This window comes from Pseudophryne corroboree, unplaced genomic scaffold (genome assembly GCF_028390025.1).
Source record: "Pseudophryne corroboree isolate aPseCor3 unplaced genomic scaffold, aPseCor3.hap2 scaffold_1057, whole genome shotgun sequence".
Taxonomy (NCBI): Eukaryota; Metazoa; Chordata; class Amphibia; order Anura; family Myobatrachidae; genus Pseudophryne; species Pseudophryne corroboree.
Window position 1 is genome coordinate 62,370 of NW_026967684.1, and position 21,316 is coordinate 83,685.

Consider the following 21,316-nt stretch of genomic DNA (forward strand, 5'->3'; position numbering starts at 1 on the left):
GGAAATCTTTTGTTTTTAAACATCTTTATTTCATATCTTTAATACACAGATTTTTGTCTATCTATATGCGGGTGGGCCGGGACCATTTTCCAGGGGTTGCGTGATGTCACATCTGCGTTCACCTCTGAGTAACCCCCTACAAGCTTCCAGAGTGCACCTCATATCTCATCTTTTCCAAGTTACTACAAATGATATGAGATCGGTAGCAGCACTACTTTCACGATTATTACACAGAACACACATAAAGGCTGACACAGCAAATAACAGTAACACATACAAGGGATTCATTAGAAATAAGGAAGCATGATCATCATTAAGTCTAATTATCAACTGGTTCTGTGCGGGACTCATACACCTCTTTACTGCCTCCAGCAGCCTCTGGTACTGCACTGTGACCACCCGCCCTGTCTCCCCCCACTACTGCCATCCGCCCTGTCTCCATCACTACTGCCACTGCCCCCTCCCACTACTGCCACCCACCCTGTCTCCCCCTACCACCCGCCCTGTCTTCCCCCGCTACTGCCACCCGCCCCATCTCCTCCCACTGCTGTCACAACCCCGTCTCCCTCCACTTTTGCCACCCACCCTCTCTCCCCACTACTGCCACCCACCCTGTTTCCCTTCACTACTCCCACCGCCCTGTCTCCCCCACCACTGCCACCCACCATTTACCTTCACTACTCCCACTGCCCTGTCTCCCCCCACTTCTGCCACCTGCCATGTCTCCCCCCACTACTGAAACCACCGTCTCCCCCCACTACTGCCACTTGGCAAGTCTCTCCCCACTACTACCACCCACCATGTCTCCCCCACTACTGCCACCACCCTGTCTTCCCCTCTGACACCTTAGTGTTGCTTGGGGACATTATTGGGCAGAAGCTGCTTCTGTTACCATGGCTGAGTCAGTAAGATTATGTAATAGGGTCACCATCTTACAGGCAGCAGTGAATGGGTGAAGGTAGCAGAGAATGGGTGTTATGTGGCAGGAACAGGCTGGTTAGGTAACAGCCTGGCTGCTGCATTCTGTACAAGCTACAAGCGGTGCAATTCTATTGCTGGGAGACCGAGGTAGAGGACATAGCAGTAGTCTATGCGTGATGATACAAGTACATATATGACTGTAGGTAGATCTTCTGAGGGAAATAAGTGCGTGAGTCTGGCTATGTTCCTCAGATGAGGATCTGATTGTGGCTGATACCTGATGTCTAAGTGTCACTCCACCATCCAGGACACCAAGATTCCGCACATGATCAGCATTCTGTAACTCTGAACCCACAAGCATAAGTTTGGTTGGTGTGCAAAGCTGAGCTGTAGCCCTGCCCTTTGTTGGTGAGCTTCTATCATAAGGACCTGTTTCACCAGGACTGAGTCACAGCCAACTGGCATCACCCACACTTGGAGCTCAGCTAGACAAACATTTAGGATTGGGACTGGGTTCTCAGTACCTGGAGCAAAAGACAGGTAATCTGCATAGCAGTGGTAGATGATGGTATGACATCTGATTATTTCACCCAGTGGTAACATGTATATTGCAAAAAGCATAGGAGATAGAATAAGAACCTTGAAAAACAATGCATGGCAATGATGAGTATACTCCAGAAGACTAAAATGGTTCCTCACCTGAGTGATGTCTATTGTGTGCAACAAGAGCTGATTTATTTCACAGAGTATGGAAAAGACCTCTCACCTGTGTGACTTCTCTGATGTACAACAAGGTGTGATTTCCGTGCAAAACACTTCCCACACTCAGAGCAAGTAAATGGCCTCTCACCTGTGTGACTTCGCTGATGTGTAACAAGATGTGATTTCTGTGTAAAACATTTCCCCCACACTGAACATGGAAAAGGATTCACACTTGTGTGAATTTTCTGATGAGTAACAAGATGATATTTCCAGGTAAAACATTTCTCACACTCAGAGCAAGAAAATGGCTTCTCACCTGTGTGACTTCTCTGATGTCTAACAAGATCCGGATTGTGTGCAAAACATTTCCCACACTCAGAACATGTAAATGGTTTCTCACCAGTGTGACTTCTCTCGTGTCTAACAAGTTGTGATTTCTGGGTAAAACATTTCCCGCATTCAGAGCAAGAAAATGGCTTCTCACCTATGTGAATTCTCTGATGTCTAACAAGAACTGATTTGTGTGCAAAACATTTCCCACACTCAGAACATGGAAATGGCTTCTCACCTGTGTGACTTCGCTGATGTCTAACAAGTTGTGATTTCTGGGTAAAACATTTCTTACACTCAGAGCAAGAAAATATATTCTCACCTGAGTGACTTCTCTGATGTTTAACAAGATTTGATTTGTGTGCAAAACATTTCCCACACTCAGAACATGGAAATGGCGATGTACCTGTGTGACTTCTCTTATGTGCAACAAGAGTTGTTTTGTATGCAAAACATTTCCCACAATCAGAACATGGATATGGTTTCTCACCTGTATGTATTCTCTTATGTGTTACAAGAAGTGATTTGTATGTAAAACATTTCCCACACTCAGAACATGGGAATGGCTTCTCACCTGTGTGACTTCTCTGATGTATAACAAGATCTGGTTTGTGTGCAAAACATTTCCCACACTCAGAACATGTAAATAGCTTCTCACCTGTGTGACTTCTCTGATGTCTAACAAGTTGTGATTTCTGTGTAAAACATTTCCCACACTCAGAACATGGTAATGGCCTCTCACCTGCCTTAGCTGGCTGATGGGTAATAAGCTTTGTATTCTGTGTAAAACATTTGGCATCTATAGAACAGGGAAACACTGTATCTACTGGCAGTGCTGTAACAGATGCACCAATATCAGAGTGATCAGGAGAACATTTCCCAGGATCAGGGGGATCAGCTGATAGAGCTGGATGTATAATTGGGGTAATGGGGTTATCTCCTGGAGAATCCTGTCTACTGTCATTATCTTTTATTTCACAATCCGGGGATAACATTAGATGTCCTTCTGAGATATTCCTGCTTGTGTGTCCATCTGCTGGAAATAAAATACATTATGGAAATGTGACATTTTCTGTAACAATATTAATCTTGTAAACAATAGGAGAAGACGACTCTCTGGGACACTTAATTGTAAATGTGTGTGTATAATAAAACATAACTTTAAATAAAGGCTTTATAATATTGTGTCTCAGACTATCATTGTGTCCACCCTCCTGAGAACACTCACAATAACAAATGTAATATTCTAATAAGACTTAGATATATCTCTCTCTTGGACTTGCACCCCCTCTCAGTTTACCAATATCTCCTGTGGTGTAGCCATCCTTTCTAATAGATCCTGCCCATTTCACCTGGACAGCAAGTGGGTGGATTTCAATGGTAGATATTGGATTCTAGTTGGGAAAATTCATAATAAATATGTCCCTCTCACTTCTCTCTATGCCCCTCATGCCAGACAGCCCCAATTTCTTACATATTTTTTTGCAAAAGCTACAAGAAATTGCACTTCTCCTTATGGGAGATGTTACTCTTGCTCCAGACCCTCATCTTGATAGATCCTCCACTACTGATGAACAGACCAGTAATGTCGCCCGTTCCTTAGCTTCCTCATGCTCCCTTTATTAGCTGAATTTGACCTCTATAACACTTGGAGAATTAGACATCCAGGTGTGCGTGATTATACTTATTTACTCTGCTGTACACAGTTCATATTAGAGAATAGACCTTCTTCTAGGTCGTTACAATTGATTCCTCGCATTGATATTTTTCAATATGGGGCGATATTTGTAACTCCTTCGTAGATACAATTTTGTCCATGTGTGTCTCCATTTTGTATATGTATGACCTCATTGCTCTATATATGTACATTTTATTAGGATTAGTGCTTTAGACACCAATTAGAAATATCGCTCCACAGCTGTCTCTCACCTTTGACGTAGTGTGAAGGACACAGTGAGTGGGAAAAATATACACAGCTTCTAGGCTGGCTGATTATAATAAATATATCTTCCTATTATCAGCATCTCAGATGGAAAGTGTCTAGTAAGTTGTTTGGGGTATTGTATTCATAAGTAGGTGAAAGGGGACAGTTGTCCAGGATAAGATAAATTATGTTATACTGAATGACTACTGCACCCAGCTTCTCCGACCCTGAGGGCAGGATGTACTAAAGGGAAAATGCAGTAAAACCAATTTTCGGGGGCCTATGCGCTTCTTTTGCACCCGCCACCATCCAGCGCTGCACCAGCCTACCCCCCACTCACCCATGTCCTGGTGGCGCTGAAAGAAAATGGACAAGGTCGAAAGCTGGACTTTTATGGAGCCCAGACGTAGGCCCACATCCACTTGTGCTTGTAGAAAAAGCAAGAAACGTCCTAGAGGAATTCCACAACAGAAAATTTTCTGCTCTCACACCAAGAGATGTATTTCTTCCAAATACGGTGGTAATGCTTAGATGTTACCACCTTCCTGGCTTGGATCATAGTCGGGATAACCTTGTTAGGGATCCCTCTCCTGGCTAGAATCAGCCACTCAACTTCCATGCCGTCAAACGTAGACCGAGTAAAATGCACTTTGATGGTAGCAGGAGCTGGAAGGCCAGCCTGTACATAACCATGTGCAATAACCATTCTAATCCATATGGCCAAGGTCTGCTTGTTAGCAGGCCAGCCACGTTTGTGAAAACCAAAAAGGACAAAAGAGGAAATCAGATCTCCTAAGAGAAGCTGTCCTCTTCACATAAATATGGAGAGCCCGTACCACATCCAAAGACTGCTCTTTGGAGGACAAACCTGTAGAGGTAAAGGCTGGAACCACAATCTCTTGGTTAAGGTGGAAAGACAACACCACCTTAGGGAGATAACCAGGATTATCACTGACCTGGTTTGGAAGTGTTGTGGACTCTGGGTTTCTTCCGGTGACCGGGAAGAGGAACCACTACTGAGTCACAGTAGAGATGGCTGGATGTAGGTCTTCCTCATACAGGATTAGGATGGTAGGCAGGAGGCCCGGGTGAATGCTTGAAGGTCTCCTGAAAGACAATACTTGTAAAGGTGCTGATGAATTGGTGGAGAGTACCAAAAGTTTACTGTGAGCGATGTTGGGGTGCTGGAGGCACCGAAATGCTAGAGGTACTGAGGTGTTTGAAGGCGCTGAGGCGCTTAGAGACGTTGAGATGCTTGGAGGCACGAAGGTGCTGGAGGCAGAGGTGTTGGAGGCACAAAGGTGCTGGAGGCACGGTGGTGCTGAAGGCACGGTGGTGCTGAAGGCCCGGAGGTGCTGAGTGCTGAGGCACAGAGATGCTGAGGCATGGAGGTGCTGAGTGCTGGGAAGCATGGAGATGCTGAGTGTTAGGCGCCGGGGTCCGCCCGTCCGTGCGGCCCGGCGCCTAGCAACTAGGGATGCCGCAGGCAGACAGCCGCCGGCTCCCTAGCAACGTCAGACGCTGGGCGCACGGAGCCGCTCTGACCATAGCAACGGGGACGCCACTGTCAGACCGCGTTCCCCGTTGCTAGGTCTAATTATCAGTGCAGTGTTTTCCTGGCCGTGCAGCATGCAGCTGCACGGCATAAAGATTGATTGTCCTGTCTGGATCCTGATTGGAGGGGTCCTAAATAAAAGCACTCTTTGGACTCCTCTCAGACGCCGGTGATAGCTTCCTGTTTGCCTGATTCTGCTGCAGAGAGAGTTCCCAGTCCCGGTCTGTTCGTTTGTTCCTGTTCTCAGTGATCCTGTACTCGGAAGTTACCATCTGTTCCTGGAGTCTGACCGAGCACCTTTAACATCTGGTGGTGTTCGTGAGTCGCGGCGCAGCCGTGTGTTGCGGCTTGTCCGCTACTATTTATTATTGTGTTTATTTTGAGTTCTGGAGCTTTGCGGAGGATTCCGCTTCCACAAGATCCACTCTGGTGTCCAGCGGTGCCGGATAGGAGTGTCGGATCCGTGGATCCTTGGTTGTCCTTTTCCCTGGCGGCTAGTCCGCACATACCTTTTGATTTAGTTAAGTTAGCTTGTAACCCCTGGCTTGGTTGCTTAGTCAGAGGGCCCCTTGTTATCACCCTGTCTCGGACTTCCCCTTGTCTCCCATTAAGACCTGCGGGGGCATCGGGGTTGGGCAGACATAATCCGCCCTTCGAACGCGGCTGCCATGGGCTCAAGCAACCATAGTCTCGCAGGGGATTTCTGATAACACGGGCGAGACAACGGAGTTAGGGCGCCAGGGGTTACTAGGCTCTCCAGCTCCCACAACCTGTATTTCATTCCTGTACTCAGATCTCAGCCATAAGATCTTCTCCAGTCTGGAGTACAGGAATCGTAACATTATCACCGGCCAGAAAAAAAGAAAAAATTTCAACAGGAGTTAATTTTTTCACTTATCCAGTTGGGAGAATTTTGTCGGCCTCATGAATCCCACCGGTGTTGGGCCAAATCCTGGCCAGTTTTTGGTTAGTCAGATTCAGGAACTTACCCAGATGGTTCAGGATCTGTCCCTCCGGGTGAGCTCACAGGAAGATCTGTTACGGACTTCCCCGAGGGTCATCCCTGAACCAAAAATGCATCTGCCTGACCGTTTTTCTGGGGATAGAAAACAGTTTTTTAATTTTAAAGAGTCTTGTAAACTGTATTTTCGTTTAAGACCAGTTTCCTCAGGTACGGAGGCTCAGCGGGTTGGAATTATAATTTCTCTGCTTCAGGGGGATCCTCAGACCTGGGCTTTTGGTTTAAAGACAGACGATCCGGCCTTATCGTCTGTAGACGCCTTTTTGAAATCTTTAGGGCTATTGTATGACGACCCTGATAGAGAGGCATCCGCAGAAAGTCAGTTGCGTGCTCTAAGACAGGGTAGGAATCCTGCAGAGAATTATTGTACAGAGTTTCGCCGTTGGTCGAACGACTGTGGCTGGAATGATCCTGCCCTGCGCAGTCAGTTTCGCCTCGGCTTATCTGAATCTATAAAAGACAGCCTCCTTCAGTATCCCGCTCCTGAGAACCTTGATAAACTCATGGAGCTCTCTATTAAAATAGATCGTCGGCTCAGAGAGCGGAGGACTGAGAAAGGGGCATCTGTAGTTTCTTTTCCCTGTGTTTCTTCCGTTCCGATAGACATGGAGGAGCCTATGCAGATTGGTCTCTCCAAATTGTCTCCGGAAGAAAGAACCAGGAGGCAAAATTCTGGTCTGTGTTTGTACTGCGGAGGTAAGGGACATTTTGCCCGTAGTTGCCCAAACAAGTCGGGAAACTTCCTGACCAAGTGAATAGTGAGGGGGTTCACTTTGGTCTACAGCTCATCTCCTCAAATAATTCACTATTGGTTCCTGCTAAAGTTTCTTATGACAGCCTCTGTTCCTCGGTCTCTGCTTTTGTGGACAGTGGAGCTGCAGGAAACTTTATGGACTTAACATGGGCCAAGGCCTTAGGTATTCCTCAGTTAACCTTAAGTAGGTGTATCACCATGCATGGTTTAGATGGGAGTCCCTTATCCAATGGGGTTATTTCTCTATGTACACCTCCTGTTTTGCTCTCGGTGGGAGCTCTACATTCTGAAAAGATTGAGTTTTTTCTTACCCATTGTCCAGCAGTTCCTGTGGTTCTGGGTCACCCTTGGCTGGCCTTTCATAATCCCATCATAGATTGGCAGTCTGGGGAGATTCTACAATGGAGTACCATCTGTGATAAAGAATGTATTACACTTCCTATCCGAGTAGCTGCTGCCAGGTCCGCACATATTCCTGGAGAGTACCAAGATTTTTTGGATGTGTTTTCCAAGGGCAATGCGGATATTTTGCCTCCCCATAGGCCTTATGATTGTACCATTGAGTTAATTCCTGGTGCCACGTTGCCTAAAGGAAGGTTATATGCATTGTCTGGTCCTGAAACTGTGGCCATGAATGAGTATGTGAAAGAAAGTCTTGAGAAAGGGTTTATCAGGCCATCTAAATCCCCTTTAAGTGCAGGTTTTTTCTTCGTAGAGAAGAAGGATGGTTCCCTCAGACCCTGCATTGACTTTCGAGCCCTGAATAAAATCTCAGTAAAGAATACTTACCCTCTGCCTCTGATCTCTGTCCTCTTTGATCAGCTACGTTCGGCTGTTATTTTTTTCTAAGATTGACCTGAGAGGAGCATATAATCTCATTAGAATCAGATCGGGGGATGAGTGGAAAACGGCATTCAGTACTCAATCAGGTCACTATGAGTATCTGGTCATGCCTTTCGGCCTATCTAACGCTCCGGCAGTCTTTCAGGATCTCATTAATGATGTGCTCCGTGAGTTTCTGGGAAGATTCGTTGTGGTCTATTTAGACGACATTTTGATTTATTCTGACTCTATAGAACAACATGTTACCCAGGTGCGTCAGGTACTTAAGAAATTACGTGAAAATCACTTGTATGCCAAACCGGAGAAGTGTGAATTTCACGTCACGGAGGTATCCTTTTTAGGGTACATTATTTCCCCTCGGGGATTCCGAATGGAACCTAAGAAGCTCCAAGCCATCCTGAGTTGGGCGCAACCCACCAACTTAAAAGCAATTCAGCGCTTTTTAGGGTTTGCAAACTACTATAGAAGGTTTATTCACTCTTTCTCTGACATAGTTGCTCCCATTGTGGCACTCACTAAGAAGGGAGCAGATCCTACCAATTGGTCATGTGAAGCTAAAGTATCTTTTCAGGCCTTGAAACAAGCCTTTGTCTCAGCCCCTGTCCTTAGACATCCCAACCCAGAATTGCCTTTCATCGTTGAGGTAGATGCCTCGGAGGTTGGTGTAGGGGCTATCCTTTCTCAGAAGGATCCAGATTCCCTTGAGTTACATCCTTGTGCCTTTATGTCCAGGAAATTCTCATCTGCTGAATCCAACTACGATGTTGGTAATCGGGAGTTGCTGGCTATTAAATGGGCTTTTGAGGAGTGGAGACATTGGCTTGAAGGAGCGACCCATACCATTTCTGTTTTGACGGATCACAAAAATCTTCAATACATTGAATCAGCTAAGCGACTGAATGCCCGACAGGCTCGTTGGGCTTTATTTTTCACTCGTTTCAAATTCATTATCACCTTCAGACCTGGTTCCAAGAATACCAAGGCAGATGCCCTCTCACGCAGTTTTCTTCCCGTTCAAGACAACAGTCCTGTTACTCTCATACTTCCGCCTTCAGTCATTCAGGCAGGTCTCACACAGGATGTTTTTTCTCAATTGAAGCTGCTTCAACATCAAGCTCCGGGAAATACTCCTGCTGGTCGTCTTTTTGTTCCTGAGTTTTTGAGAGCAACTGTTTTGGAGGAATTTCATGATAGCAAAGTTGCAGGGCATCTGGGAGTCGCTAAAACTTTTGAATTGGTATCCCGCTCAGTGTGGTGGCCTGGTCTTTCTAAAGACATTAAAGAGTTTGTTTTTTCGTGTCAGGTCTGTGCACAGCATAAAGTTCCCCGTTCTTTGCCTATTGGTCAACTTATGCCCTTGAATGTTCCTCTTAGGCCATGGTCGCATATCTCCATGGATTTTGTGGTGGATCTCCCTCTGTCAGCTGGATGCACAGTCATATGGGTGGTAGTGGACCGTTTTAGTAAGATGGCTCATTTTATTGGTCTTCCCCGATTGCCATCTGCCCAGGGATTGGCAGTCTTGTTCCTCCGTCATGTTTTCAGACTCCATGGGTTACCCACTGATATTGTTTCTGACAGGGGTCCACAATTCATTGCACAGTTTTGGAAGTCTTTTTGTGCTTCGTTAAAAATGAAATTATCATTAACCTCCGGTTATCATCCACAATCAAATGGACAGACTGAGCGAGTGAACCAATCCTTAAAACAATATTTGCGTTTGTACTCGGCCAAACTCCAAAATGACTGGTCTGAGTTTCTTCCATTGGCAGAGTTTGCTTATAATAATGCCTGTCATTCCTCCACCAATGTGTCTCCATTTTTTGCAGTTTTTGGTTTCCACCCCAGAGCTAATTCATTTTTCCAACATTCCTCTGTCTCCTCTCTGGCCCTGACCTCTCATCTTAAACTTATTTGGAAAAAAGTGCACATAGCTCTCAGAAAAGCAGCTTTCAGGGAAAAAGATTTTTCGGACAGGTTCCGGCGGCCGTGCACTTTTAGAGTAGGAGACAGGGTGTGGCTGTCGACTCGCAATATCAAACTTCGACAAACCTCAGCCAGATTGGGTCCTAGATTTATTGGACCATTTCTCATTATCAAAAAAGTCAATCCAGTTGCTTTCCGGTTACAGCTACCAAAAACGTTACGGATCGGAAATACCTTCCATTGCTCTTTGCTCAAACCATATGTTTCATCTAGCAGATTTCCTCGTAAAAAACCTCAGGGGAGATCACCAGTTAATGTACAGGGTCAGCAGGAGTTCGTGGTTGAGAAGGTTCTCGATTCCAAGTTGTCCCGGGGTCGGCTCTATTTTTTGGTACATTGGAGAGGTTATGGTCCTGAGGAAAGGTCGTGGGTCCTGGATGAGGACCTTCATGCCCCAAGACTCAAAAGGGCATTTTTTCAAGAATTTCCTCAGAAACCCGGATTTAGGGGTTCCTTGACCCCTCCTCAAGGGGGGGGTACTGTTAGGCGCCGGGGTCCGCCCGTCCGTGCGGCCCGGCGCCTAGCAACTAGGGATGCTGCAGGCAGACAGCCGCCGGCTCCCTAGCAACGTCAGACGCCGGGCGCACGGAGCCGCTCTGACCATAGCAACGGGGACGCCACTGTCAGACCGCGTTCCCCGTTGCTAGGTCTAATTATCAGTGCAGTGTTTTCCTGGCCGTGCAGCATGCAGCTGCACGGCATAAAGATTGATTGTCCTGTCTGGATCCTGATTGGAGGGGTCCTAAATAAAAGCACTCTTTGGACTCCTCTCAGACGCCGGTGATAGCTTCCTGTTTGCCTGATTCTGCTGCAGAGAGAGTTCCCAGTCCCGGTCTGTTCGTTTGTTCCTGTTCTCAGTGATCCTGTACTCGGAAGTTACCATCTGTTCCTGGAGTCTGACCGAGCACCTTTAACATCTGGTGGTGTTCGTGAGTCGCGGCGCAGCCGTGTGTTGCGGCTTGTCCGCTACTATTTATTATTGTGTTTATTTTGAGTTCTGGAGCTTTGCGGAGGATTCCGCTTCCACAAGATCCACTCTGGTGTCCAGCGGTGCCGGATAGGAGTGTCGGATCAGTGGATCCTTGGTTGTCCTTTTCCCTGGCGGCTAGTCCGCACATACCTTGTGATTTAGTTAAGTTAGCTTGTAACCCCTGGCTTGGTTGCTTAAGTCAGAGGGCCCCTTGTTATCACCCTGTCTCGGACTTCCCCTTGTCTCCCATTAAGACCTGCGGGGGCATCGGGGTTGGGCAGACATAATCCGCCCTTCGAACGCGGCTGCCATGGGCTCAAGCAACCATAGTCTCGCAGGGGATTTCTGATAACACGGGCGAGACAACGGAGTTAGGGCGCCAGGGGTTACTAGGCTCTCCAGCTCCCACAACCTGTATTTCATTCCTGTACTCAGATCTCAGCCATAAGATCTTCTCCAGTCTGGAGTACAGGAATCGTAACACTGAGGCACGGAGGTGCTGGGAAGCACAGAGATGCTGAGGCACGGAGGTGATGGGAAGCACGAAGATGCTGAGGCACGGAGAAATGGGAGCTCTGGAGATCACCACCACAGTCGCAGCAACGATGATACTCAGGCGCCGGAGCACTGCCCAGCGTCTGAATTTCAACTTCCCGCCAGGGCCTGATTGGTGGAGGTACCAATGACGTCACCCGCACCTCCCGTGGACGTCGAGCGCACACGCTGGCCGGACGGAGCGCTGGATGCCGGGAACCGCCAGCGAGGACGGCCACACGGAGACCCAGCACGCCCGGAGGGGTAAGTATGGAGACCGCAGCGGCGCTATGACAAGGATGAATTCTAAGAACCGCCCGGTCACGGTGAAAAATCAGAAAGGGTGACCGACAGGACAAGGCACCCAAGTCTGAAACCCATCTATCAGAGGCAATAGTCAGTAGAAACAAGACCTTAAGAGTAAGCCATTTAAGGTCTACAGACTCAAGAGGTTCAAATGGAGACTCTTGTAAGGCATCCAAAACAACCGACAAATCCCAAGGAGCCACAAGCGGGACATAGGGGGGTTGAGTCCGCAAAACACCCTGAGGGAATGTATGAACATCAGGCAGAGTCGCAAGTTCTCTCTGAAACCATATCGACAAGGCAGAAATATGAACTTTGAGAGAGGCCAGATGAAGGCCTAAGTCCAGGCCCTGTTGCAGAAAAGCCAAGAGTTTGGCGGTACTAAACTTGTATGCATCATAATTGTTAGTTGCACACCAAGCAAAATAAGATAAATTCGAGCAGAAGCCGGCTTACGGGACTTCAGTACGGAAGCTTCAAGAAGCATGCCGTCAAAGCCAGCTGGGCCAAATCCTGGTAGACACAAGGGCCCTGAACGACGAGGTCTGGGCACTGCGGAAGCAGAAGAGAACACTATCGATAGACACTGCAGGTCTGAGAACCAATGCCGTCTGGGCCGCGCCGGAGCGATTAGAAGTAGTATTCCTCCTTCTTGCTTGAACTTCCTTATCACCCTGGGCAGAAGAGACACCGGAGGAAACACGTACGGCAGCCGAAAAATCCATGGAATTGCCAGTGCGTCCACGAATGCTGCTTGAGGATCACTTGTCCTTGTTCCGAAGACCGTAACCTTTTGATTGTGTCGAGACGCCATCAGGTCTACATCTGGTAGACCCCACTGTTCCACGAGGAGTTGAAAGACCTCCAGATGAAGGTTCCACTCTCCAGCATGTACGTCCTGACGACTGAGGAAGTCCGCTTCCCAGTCCAGGACCCCCGGAATGAACACTGCCGATAGGGCTGGTAGATGGCGTACCGCCCAACGAAGAATCTTTGACCCTTCCATCATTGCTTAGCAGCTTCGGGTGTTGCCTTGATGATTTATGTACGCCACCGTGGTGGCGTTGTCCGACTGTACCTGAACAGGCTTGTTCTGTACTAGAGGCAGGGCCAGTGTCAATGCATTGAACACTGCCCGCAATAACAGAATGTTTATCGGGAGGAGAGATTCCTCCCTGGTCCACCGACCCTGAAGAGAGTGTTGCTCCAACACGGTGCCCCAACCCTGCAGACTGGCATCCGTCGTCAGAAGGACCCAGTTGGAGAACCAGAATGGATGACCCCTGCTCAGTTGTTAGTCCTGCAGCCACCAAGTCAGTGACAGACGGACATCCGGAGTCAAGGATATCATGTGAGACCTGATCCGGTGAGGTAGGCCGTCCCACTCGGCGAGAATTAACATCTGTAGAGGGCGGGAATGAAATTGAGCGTACTCCACCATGTCGAAAGCTGACACCAAGAGGCCTAGTACTTGCATCGCCGAGTGTATCGACACACGTGGGCGAGAGAGGAAGCATCTTATCTTCTCCGGAGACAAAAACAACCGCTGGATGTTGATGTCCAACTGCTCCCAGGTGCACCATGCTCTAAGCAGGAACCAGGGAAGACTTCTTCCAGTTGATGAGCCACCCGAGAATTTGCAGAAGAGCGAAGAGTGTCCATACGGACTTTGGAGACTTTCACAAATTTATTCAAAGACTTGAGGTTGAGAATGGGCAGAGAAGATCCATTCGGTTTAGGGACTAGGAACAGCGTTGAATAGTACCCCCTGCCTCTCTGAGTCAGAGGTACTGGCACTACCACTCCCATGTCCAGGAGGGATTGTACCACCAGATGGAGAGTCTTTGCTTTTATCGGATCCGATGGGGAGTTTGTTGAGCAAAAATGGCGAGGGGGACGTTTCTTGAAAGAGATGGTGTATCCGTGAGTGACGACTTCCCTTACCCAGGCGTCCGAAGTGGTCTGTAACCATACATGAGGAAACCGTAGAAGTCGGCCTCCCACCCTGGGATTCCCCAGAGGGAGGCCCGCCCAGTCATGCAGCAGGCTTGTCTGTTTTGTCAGCAGGCTGACGGGCAGCCCAGGTATGTTTAGGTTTGGGCTTAGTGGATTTGGAAGTGCGAGCCTGTTTTGGGTACGCCTGACCCTTTGCTTTACCTGGAGGTCGAAAGGAATGAAAGGAAGTACTCTTAGCCTTCGGGGCCGAAGGAGTAGTACTGGGCAGACATGCAGTCTTAACAGACGCTAAGTCAGCGACAATCTTGTTGCGATCTTCCCCAAAAAGAATGTTTCCCTTAAAAGGGATGACCTCCAAGGTCTTTTTCAAGTCCAGATCTACCTCCCAGGACCGCAACCAGAGGATCTGGCGAGCCAGAATATACGTAGTAGACGCTTTGGCCGATAGGATACCTGCATCCGATGCCACCTCTTGAATATAATGAGAGACTTTAACAATGTATGAAAGACACTGTCTAGCATTATCAGGAAAATTAGACGGTAGCTCCGCTTCTACTTCCTGAACCCAGGCCTCCATAGCTTCAGCAGCCAAAGAGGCCACAATAGTAGGACTATGCACAGCTCCAGCCAGAGTGTAAATGGACTTAAAGCAACCCTCCACACGTTTATCCGTCGGTTCCTTCAGAGAGGTGACGGTAGTTACAGGCAGAGCAGATGATACCACCAAACGTGCAACCTTTGAGTCCACCGGCGGCGTTGTTTCCCAATTTTTGGTTAACTCTACAGCGAGGGGATAACGAGCCAGTATCTTCTTAGACAGAGAAAATATCTTACCAGGATATTCCCAGAATTCCTGACGTATGTCAACTAAATGGTCAGAATGTGGTAAAACTAACTTAGTAACCTTCGGACGCTTAAACTTATCTGGTTTCTTAGAGGTAGCTGGGGGTTCGTCATCATCATCAATTTGAAGAATTAGCCGTATAGCCTCCAAGAGGTCAGGAACATCCACTTGGGTCAGGGATTCCCCATCAGAAGAATCTGCGTCAGTGTCTGAGGGATCAGTGTATGCGCCATCTTCATCAGATGAAGTATCTGTAACATATGTGGATTGTGAGGATGTAAGGGCCCGCTTAGAGGACAATTTGGACTTAGGCGGGCGAGGGTTAGGATTTTGCTTGGCCAAAGACTGATTTAATTGCTGTAACTGAGAGGACAGAGCATCTGCCCATGCTGGATTAACAGCAGGGACAATATGTGGCTGTAATGGCACAGGAGGTCCCATAGGGGGCGCAAGCCTAGTTACCAGCATAGTCAGTAAATTAGAGAATGTAGCACACGGTGTGTCAGCAGTTACATCCGTGGCATGAGCACTGCAGGACACAGGGTCTGCCACCGAACCCTCACTCTGACAAGCTGAGATTATATGAAAGCGGTACCCTAGGGTGGAATAGTACAATAAAGCAGACAGAAAACCTAACAAAAATCCCCCCGGATAGTGTGACTACAGGCAGAGCACACACGGAGGATTTAAGAGGTAACTGGTGACTGTAATACACAGAGAAAATACCAAAAAAAGTACATCCTGTGATAACCACTATATTATATGATAACCCTGATGCACTTAGCCCCTTCAGGGTACAGAATATAGGGATAGCAGTAGATTTGAGATACACTGAATAGAAATCACACAGCAGCTATTGGCACACACAGTCACATGTACAATGCAGAAATTTTCACAAATATCAATAAAACTGCACTGGACTAGCAATACTGCAGTAACTGCACAACACAAGTAAAGCTAATTAGGTATATAGATATAGCAATGCACAGTAAACACTGGCCGTATATCACAGGGTACTTGTACTAAATATCCCTGTAGTAATGCACTTGTTCTTAACTAACACTGTCTAAAGACATGTAGAATACTTAAGTGCCCTGTAAATGCACAGCGCTCATGAGACAGGCGGCTTTACAGAGGAGACATTGCCCAGCAGTCCCAGAATCAGCGCAGCTCTGTGTAATGGCGCCCAAACGCTGACAGGGAGTGAGGGAGACAGAGAGATGCAGCTCCGGGGCGGGAACATTAGCAGTAAATGGCACCTTGGGGCTGGGGGAGGGGCTACAGGTCAGAGCCTTATCCCCTTGCTGGACTTCACCACCAGTACTGCGGGCCTTAAAGAAATGGATTATTGCAAAAATCCGACCTGTGCCCTTGCCCTGGTGGTCTAGTGGGGTCCCTGCATGGCCACAGTGTCCACGCCAGCACGCGAGGTCTGCCTCCCAAAGACTGCGCCGGATCGCGGTTTGCAGATGGTCCCGCCTGCAGGACCCTCTTACCTCCTCCTTTCAGCGGCCACGCGATCCCGGAGAACAGCGGTGATGTGAGTGTGCCCTTATAAGAGAACCGGAGCCTCCGCTGTAAGTACCCAGCAACCAGGGCAGGGGAGTGTACAGCGCCACTGGGAGGTGAGGGAGCCGCAGCACCATATGTCAGAATGACCTATAGCACTCAAGTGCCCGTGCTGCGGCTTTTTCTTCACTTGAAAGCTCTTTTCAGGGCTGCGCAGCGCAGCCTTCCCTGTTGTGAGCCTGCACTGCAGGCACCAACTTACAAGCTGAGCTCCTGTGCATGGAGGCGGGGATATAGAGGAGACGGCACTGTGCATCTTGGGAACAGTCAAAGCTTTTAGCCTGTTGGTGCCTCGGATCAAGATCCAACTCTACACCCAATGTTATCCCTGTGGAACCCCAGTGTACCCCGCTGCAGAAAATAAGACTTCTCATATTCCTCTGACACTGTATTAGGAATATGCAGAACATCTCTGATAGCCTCTATAAGAGCCAATATTCCCTGTGACAGAGCAGCATCCCCCACTCTGAGTCCACCTCACCCTCCTCCATATCTGACCTGTCAGCGTCAGAGTCATACTGCAGGATATGGGCCAGAGATCGCTTTGGCGGACAAATGGGAGGAGATCGAGATGCCGTCCTGGGGACTGAGTCTCTGTTCATAAACTCATCCACAATCTGTTTTAAGTATTGCGTCTCTTTCTCACTGTGGGACAATTTTGTAGAAAGAGTTGAGATCATTCCCTTAAGAGAACTAACCCATTCCGGTTCAGCCCCGTAAGTCTGTGAACCCTGAGTACCCAGTAGTGAGCTCCCTGGTGAAGAGGAACACACACACACACACACACACACACACAGGAAAGGTTAAGCACAATTAACCCACAAAGAGGCCTTCAGGAAGACAAAGAGTTGTCTGGAGCCAGCCCCCACCGTGCCCTTATCGCTAATGCCAAGCTTAGCCAGTGTCGCAGGCAAAGTACCTAGATTAGCTATGACCCCCTGGTACCGCTGAGGTAATCTGGAGTCACACTGGAGGAGCATCGCATCCCTGTCCTGTCAGCGTCTGTGCCCACTGCATAGAGAAAATGGTGCTGGTGCGCTGCTGGATCCTCTCAAAGTGAAGCACCGCCCCTTCAATGGCATGCGGTCTTCCCCCATTTTTTTATACTGGCTGAGGAATCTGGTGCTTAAAATGAAGAGAACCGTTTTAAGACTTGTGCCAGTATGGGTACTGTGTACAGTGTACGGGGACGCAGCGTGTACTGTGTCTGCAGACGCATTCTGCCCCATTTAGAATCCGTGCGTCTCCATACTCTCATGCCGCCATAATGGACAGCGCCCCGCTAGCCGGGGCGCCGGCTCAGTATTCACCACTCCTCATTCTTCAGGCTCTGTTAGGGGTGGCGGCGTGCTGCAGGACTGTACGCCCGACGAGGTGGGCTTAGGAATAGATAGGTCCTCCAGAAGCTACACCAGAGAGTGTGGGGAGGTGACTGGTTAGATCTCTGGGCTGGTAACACACAGTGACATGATGTGAGGGGGAGAGCAGGAGTATAATAGGGGCTGATGGCTCCTGATGTATGATATACACCAGAGAGTGTGGGGAGGAGACTGGTCAGATCTCTGGGCTGGTAACACAGTGACATGATGTGAGAGGGAGAGCAGGAGTATAATAGGGGCTGATGGCTCCTGATGTAAGAGATACACCAGAGAGTGTGGGGAGGAGACTGGTCAGATCTCTGGGCTGGTAACACACAGTGACATGATGTGAGGGGGAGAGCAGGAGTATAATAGAGGCTGATGCCTCCTGATGTATGAGATACACCAGAGCGTGTGGGGAGGAGACTGGTCAGATCTCTGGGCTGGTAACACACAGTGACATGATGTGAGGGGGAGAGCAGGAGTATAATAGGGGCTGATGGCTCCTGATGTATGAGATACACCAGAGAGTGTGGGGAGGAGACTGGTCAGATCTCTGGGCTGGTAACACACAGTGACATGATGTGAGGAGAGCAGGAGTATAATAGGGGCTGATGGCTCCTGATGTATGAGATACACCAGAGAGTGTGGGGAGGAGACTGGTCAGATCTCTGGACTGGTAACACACAGTGGTATGATGTGAGGGGGAGAGCAGGAGTATAATAGGGGCTGATGGCTTCTGATGTATGAGATACACCAGAGAGTGTGGGGAGGACACTGGTTAGATCTCTGGGCTGGTAACACACAGTGACATGATGTGAGGGGGAGAGCAGGAGTATAATAGGGGCTGATGCCTCTTGATGTATGAGATACACCAGAGAGTGTGGGAGGAGACTGGTCAGATCTCTGGGCTGGTAACACAGTGACATGATGTGAGGGGGAGAGCAGGAGTATAATAGGGGCTGATGGCTCCTGATGTATGAGATACACCAGAGAGTGTGGGGAGGAGACTGGTCAGATCTCTGGGCTGGTAACACACAGTGACATGATGTGAGGGGGAGAGCAGGAGTATAATAGGGGCTGATGCCTCTTGATGTATGAGATACACCAGAGAGTGTGGGGAGGAGACTGGTCAGATTTCTGGGTGGGTAACACACAGTGACATGATGTGAGGGGGAGAGCAGGAGTATAATAGGGGCTGATGTCTCTTGATGTATGAGATACACCAGATAGTGTGGGGAGGAGACTGGTCAGATCTCTGGGCTGGTAACACACAGTGACATGATGTGAGGGGAGAGCAGGAGTATAATAGGGTTTGATGGCTCCTGATGTATGAGATACACCAGAGAGTGTGGGGAGGAGACTGGTCAGATATCTGGGCTGGTAACACACAGTGACATGATGTGAGGGGCAGAGCAGGAGTATAATAGGGTCTGATGGCTCCTGATGTATGAGATACACCAGAGTGTGTGGGGAGGAGACTGGTCAGATCTCTGGGCTGGTAACACACAGTGACATGATGTGAGGGGGAGAGCATAAGTATAATAGGGGCTGATGGCCCCTGATGTATGAGATACACCAGAGAGTGTGGGAAGGAGACTAGTCAGATCTCTGGGCTGGTAACACACAGTGACATGATGTGAGGGGGAGAGCAAAAGTATAATAGGGGCTGATGGCTACTGATGTATGAGATACACCAGAGAGTGTGGGGAGGAGACTGGTCAGATCTCTGGGCTGGTAACACAGTGACATGATGTGAGGGGGAGAGCAGGAGTATAATAGGGGCTGATGGCTCCTGATGTATGAGATACACCAGAGAGTGTGGGGAGTAGACTGGTCAGATCTCTGGGCTGGTAACACACAGTGACATGATGTGAGGGGGAGAGCAAAAGTATAATAGGGGCTGATGCCTCCTGACTCCCTCACAGGGCAGATACATTTCCCTCATTAGTTTGTACTGACAGAGGAGGGTGTAGGATAAGAGATTGCTGTAGTGACTGAGCAATGAGAATATGTGACTTCTGTAATAAGTGTTTATTACTCACCTGTGCTGATATCTGTAGGGATCTCCTCCTCCTTACACTGCTGATCACCCCTCACATACGTCTCTTCTTCTCCCTCTAGATCTTCTGCCTTTATACCAGTCACATACGTCTCTTCTTCTCCCTCTATATCTTCTGCCTTTATATCAGTCACATACTTCTCTTCTTCTCTCTCTATATCTTCTGCCTTTATATCAGTCACATACGTCTCTTCTTCTCCCTCTATATCTTCTGCCTTTATATCAGTCACATACATCTCTTCTTCTCCCTCTATATCTTCTGCCTTTATATCAGTCACATACGTCTCTTCTTCTCCCTCTATATCTTCTGCCTTTATATCAGTCACATACGTCTCTTCTTCTCCCTCTATATCTTCTGCCTTTATATCAGTCACATACGTCTCTTCTTCTCCCTCTATATCTTCTGCCTTTATATCAGTCACATACGTCTCTTCTTCTCCCTCTATATCTTCTGCCTTTATATCAGTCACATACGTCTCTTCTTCTCCCTCTATATAATCTGTTTTAATATCAGACAGACGTTCTACCTAAAAATCAAAAAATAAAACACAAACACTATAATGACATTTGCATACAGTCTAATTAAACTGAGGTGAAACAGTATAATATCAGTGTATAAGACACACAGATCCTCTACAGATCATATAGTGACAGTCACTTTGGTATATTGGTGAGACCCTAAATCCCACCTACCTGATCCTCCTGTGGGATCCTGTGATTCTCCTCTGTACAATCCTGGGAATACAGAGGACGGGGACATCTCTCTGGGGTATCTCTGTTACTGGGCCCATCTGTAGGAGACACACAGTGACTGAGTACAGTGTATATATGTGATTATCAGATGATGTGTGTATATAGGGGACCCCCATACCTGCTCTCCTCTGTACAATACACGACAGTCTCCTCTTACCCAGTGATGTGAGGGGCCGGTGATTCTCCATCACGTCCTTGTACAGACCCCTGTGTTCCTCTACATACTCCCCCTCCTGCATGGAGACATAGACAGTGACATCCTGACACCTTATAGGAACCAGACACACACAGTGATACAGTCATCACCCAGACACGTCCCTGGTGTTACTGTATAATGTCCAATTCCCAGCAGTCACCTCTCCAGTCATCACCCAGACACGTCCCCTGGTGTTACTGTATAATGTCCTATTCCCAGCAGTCACCTCTCCAGTCATCACCCAGACACATCACCTGGTGTTACTGTATAATGTCCCATTCCCAGCAGTTACCTCTCCAGTCATCACCCAGTCACATCCCCTGGTGTTACTGTATAATGTCCCATTCCCAGCAGTCACCTCTCCAGTCATCACCCAGACACATCACCTGGTGTTACTGTATAATGTCCCATTCCCAGCAGTCACCTCTCCAGTCATCACCCAGACACATCCCCTGGTGATACTGTATAATGTCCCATTCCCAGCAGTCACCTCTACAGTCATCACCCAAACACATCCCCTGGTGTTACTGTATAATGCCCCATTCCCAGCAGTCACCTCTCCAGTCATCACCCAGACACATCCCTTGGTGTTACCGTATTATGACCCATTCCCAGCAGTCACCTCTCCAGTCATCACCCAGACACGTCCCCTGGTGTTACTGTTTAATGTCCCATTCCCAGCAGTCACCTCTCCAGTCATCACCCAGACACGTCCCCTGGTGATACTGTATA

At 48.3% G+C, this 21,316-nt stretch overlaps 1 protein-coding gene across 1 annotated transcript in view; it reads right to left on the minus strand.

Moving 5' to 3' along the window:
- Nucleotides 1–1,212: 1,212 nt before the first annotated feature.
- The window catches only part of LOC134988367 (zinc finger protein ZFP2-like), a gene marked incomplete at its 5' end in the record, with an annotated part of 128,769 nt that continues 108,665 nt past the window's right edge, over nt 1,213–21,316 (minus strand). Inside the window, 3 exons of the mRNA XM_063950546.1 lie at nt 1,213–1,445; nt 1,688–1,831; nt 1,904–2,527. Of these exons, the coding sequence (XP_063806616.1) occupies nt 1,213–1,445; nt 1,688–1,831; nt 1,904–2,527 (1,001 nt within the window). The remainder of the gene's footprint in view (nt 1,446–1,687; nt 1,832–1,903; nt 2,528–21,316) is intronic.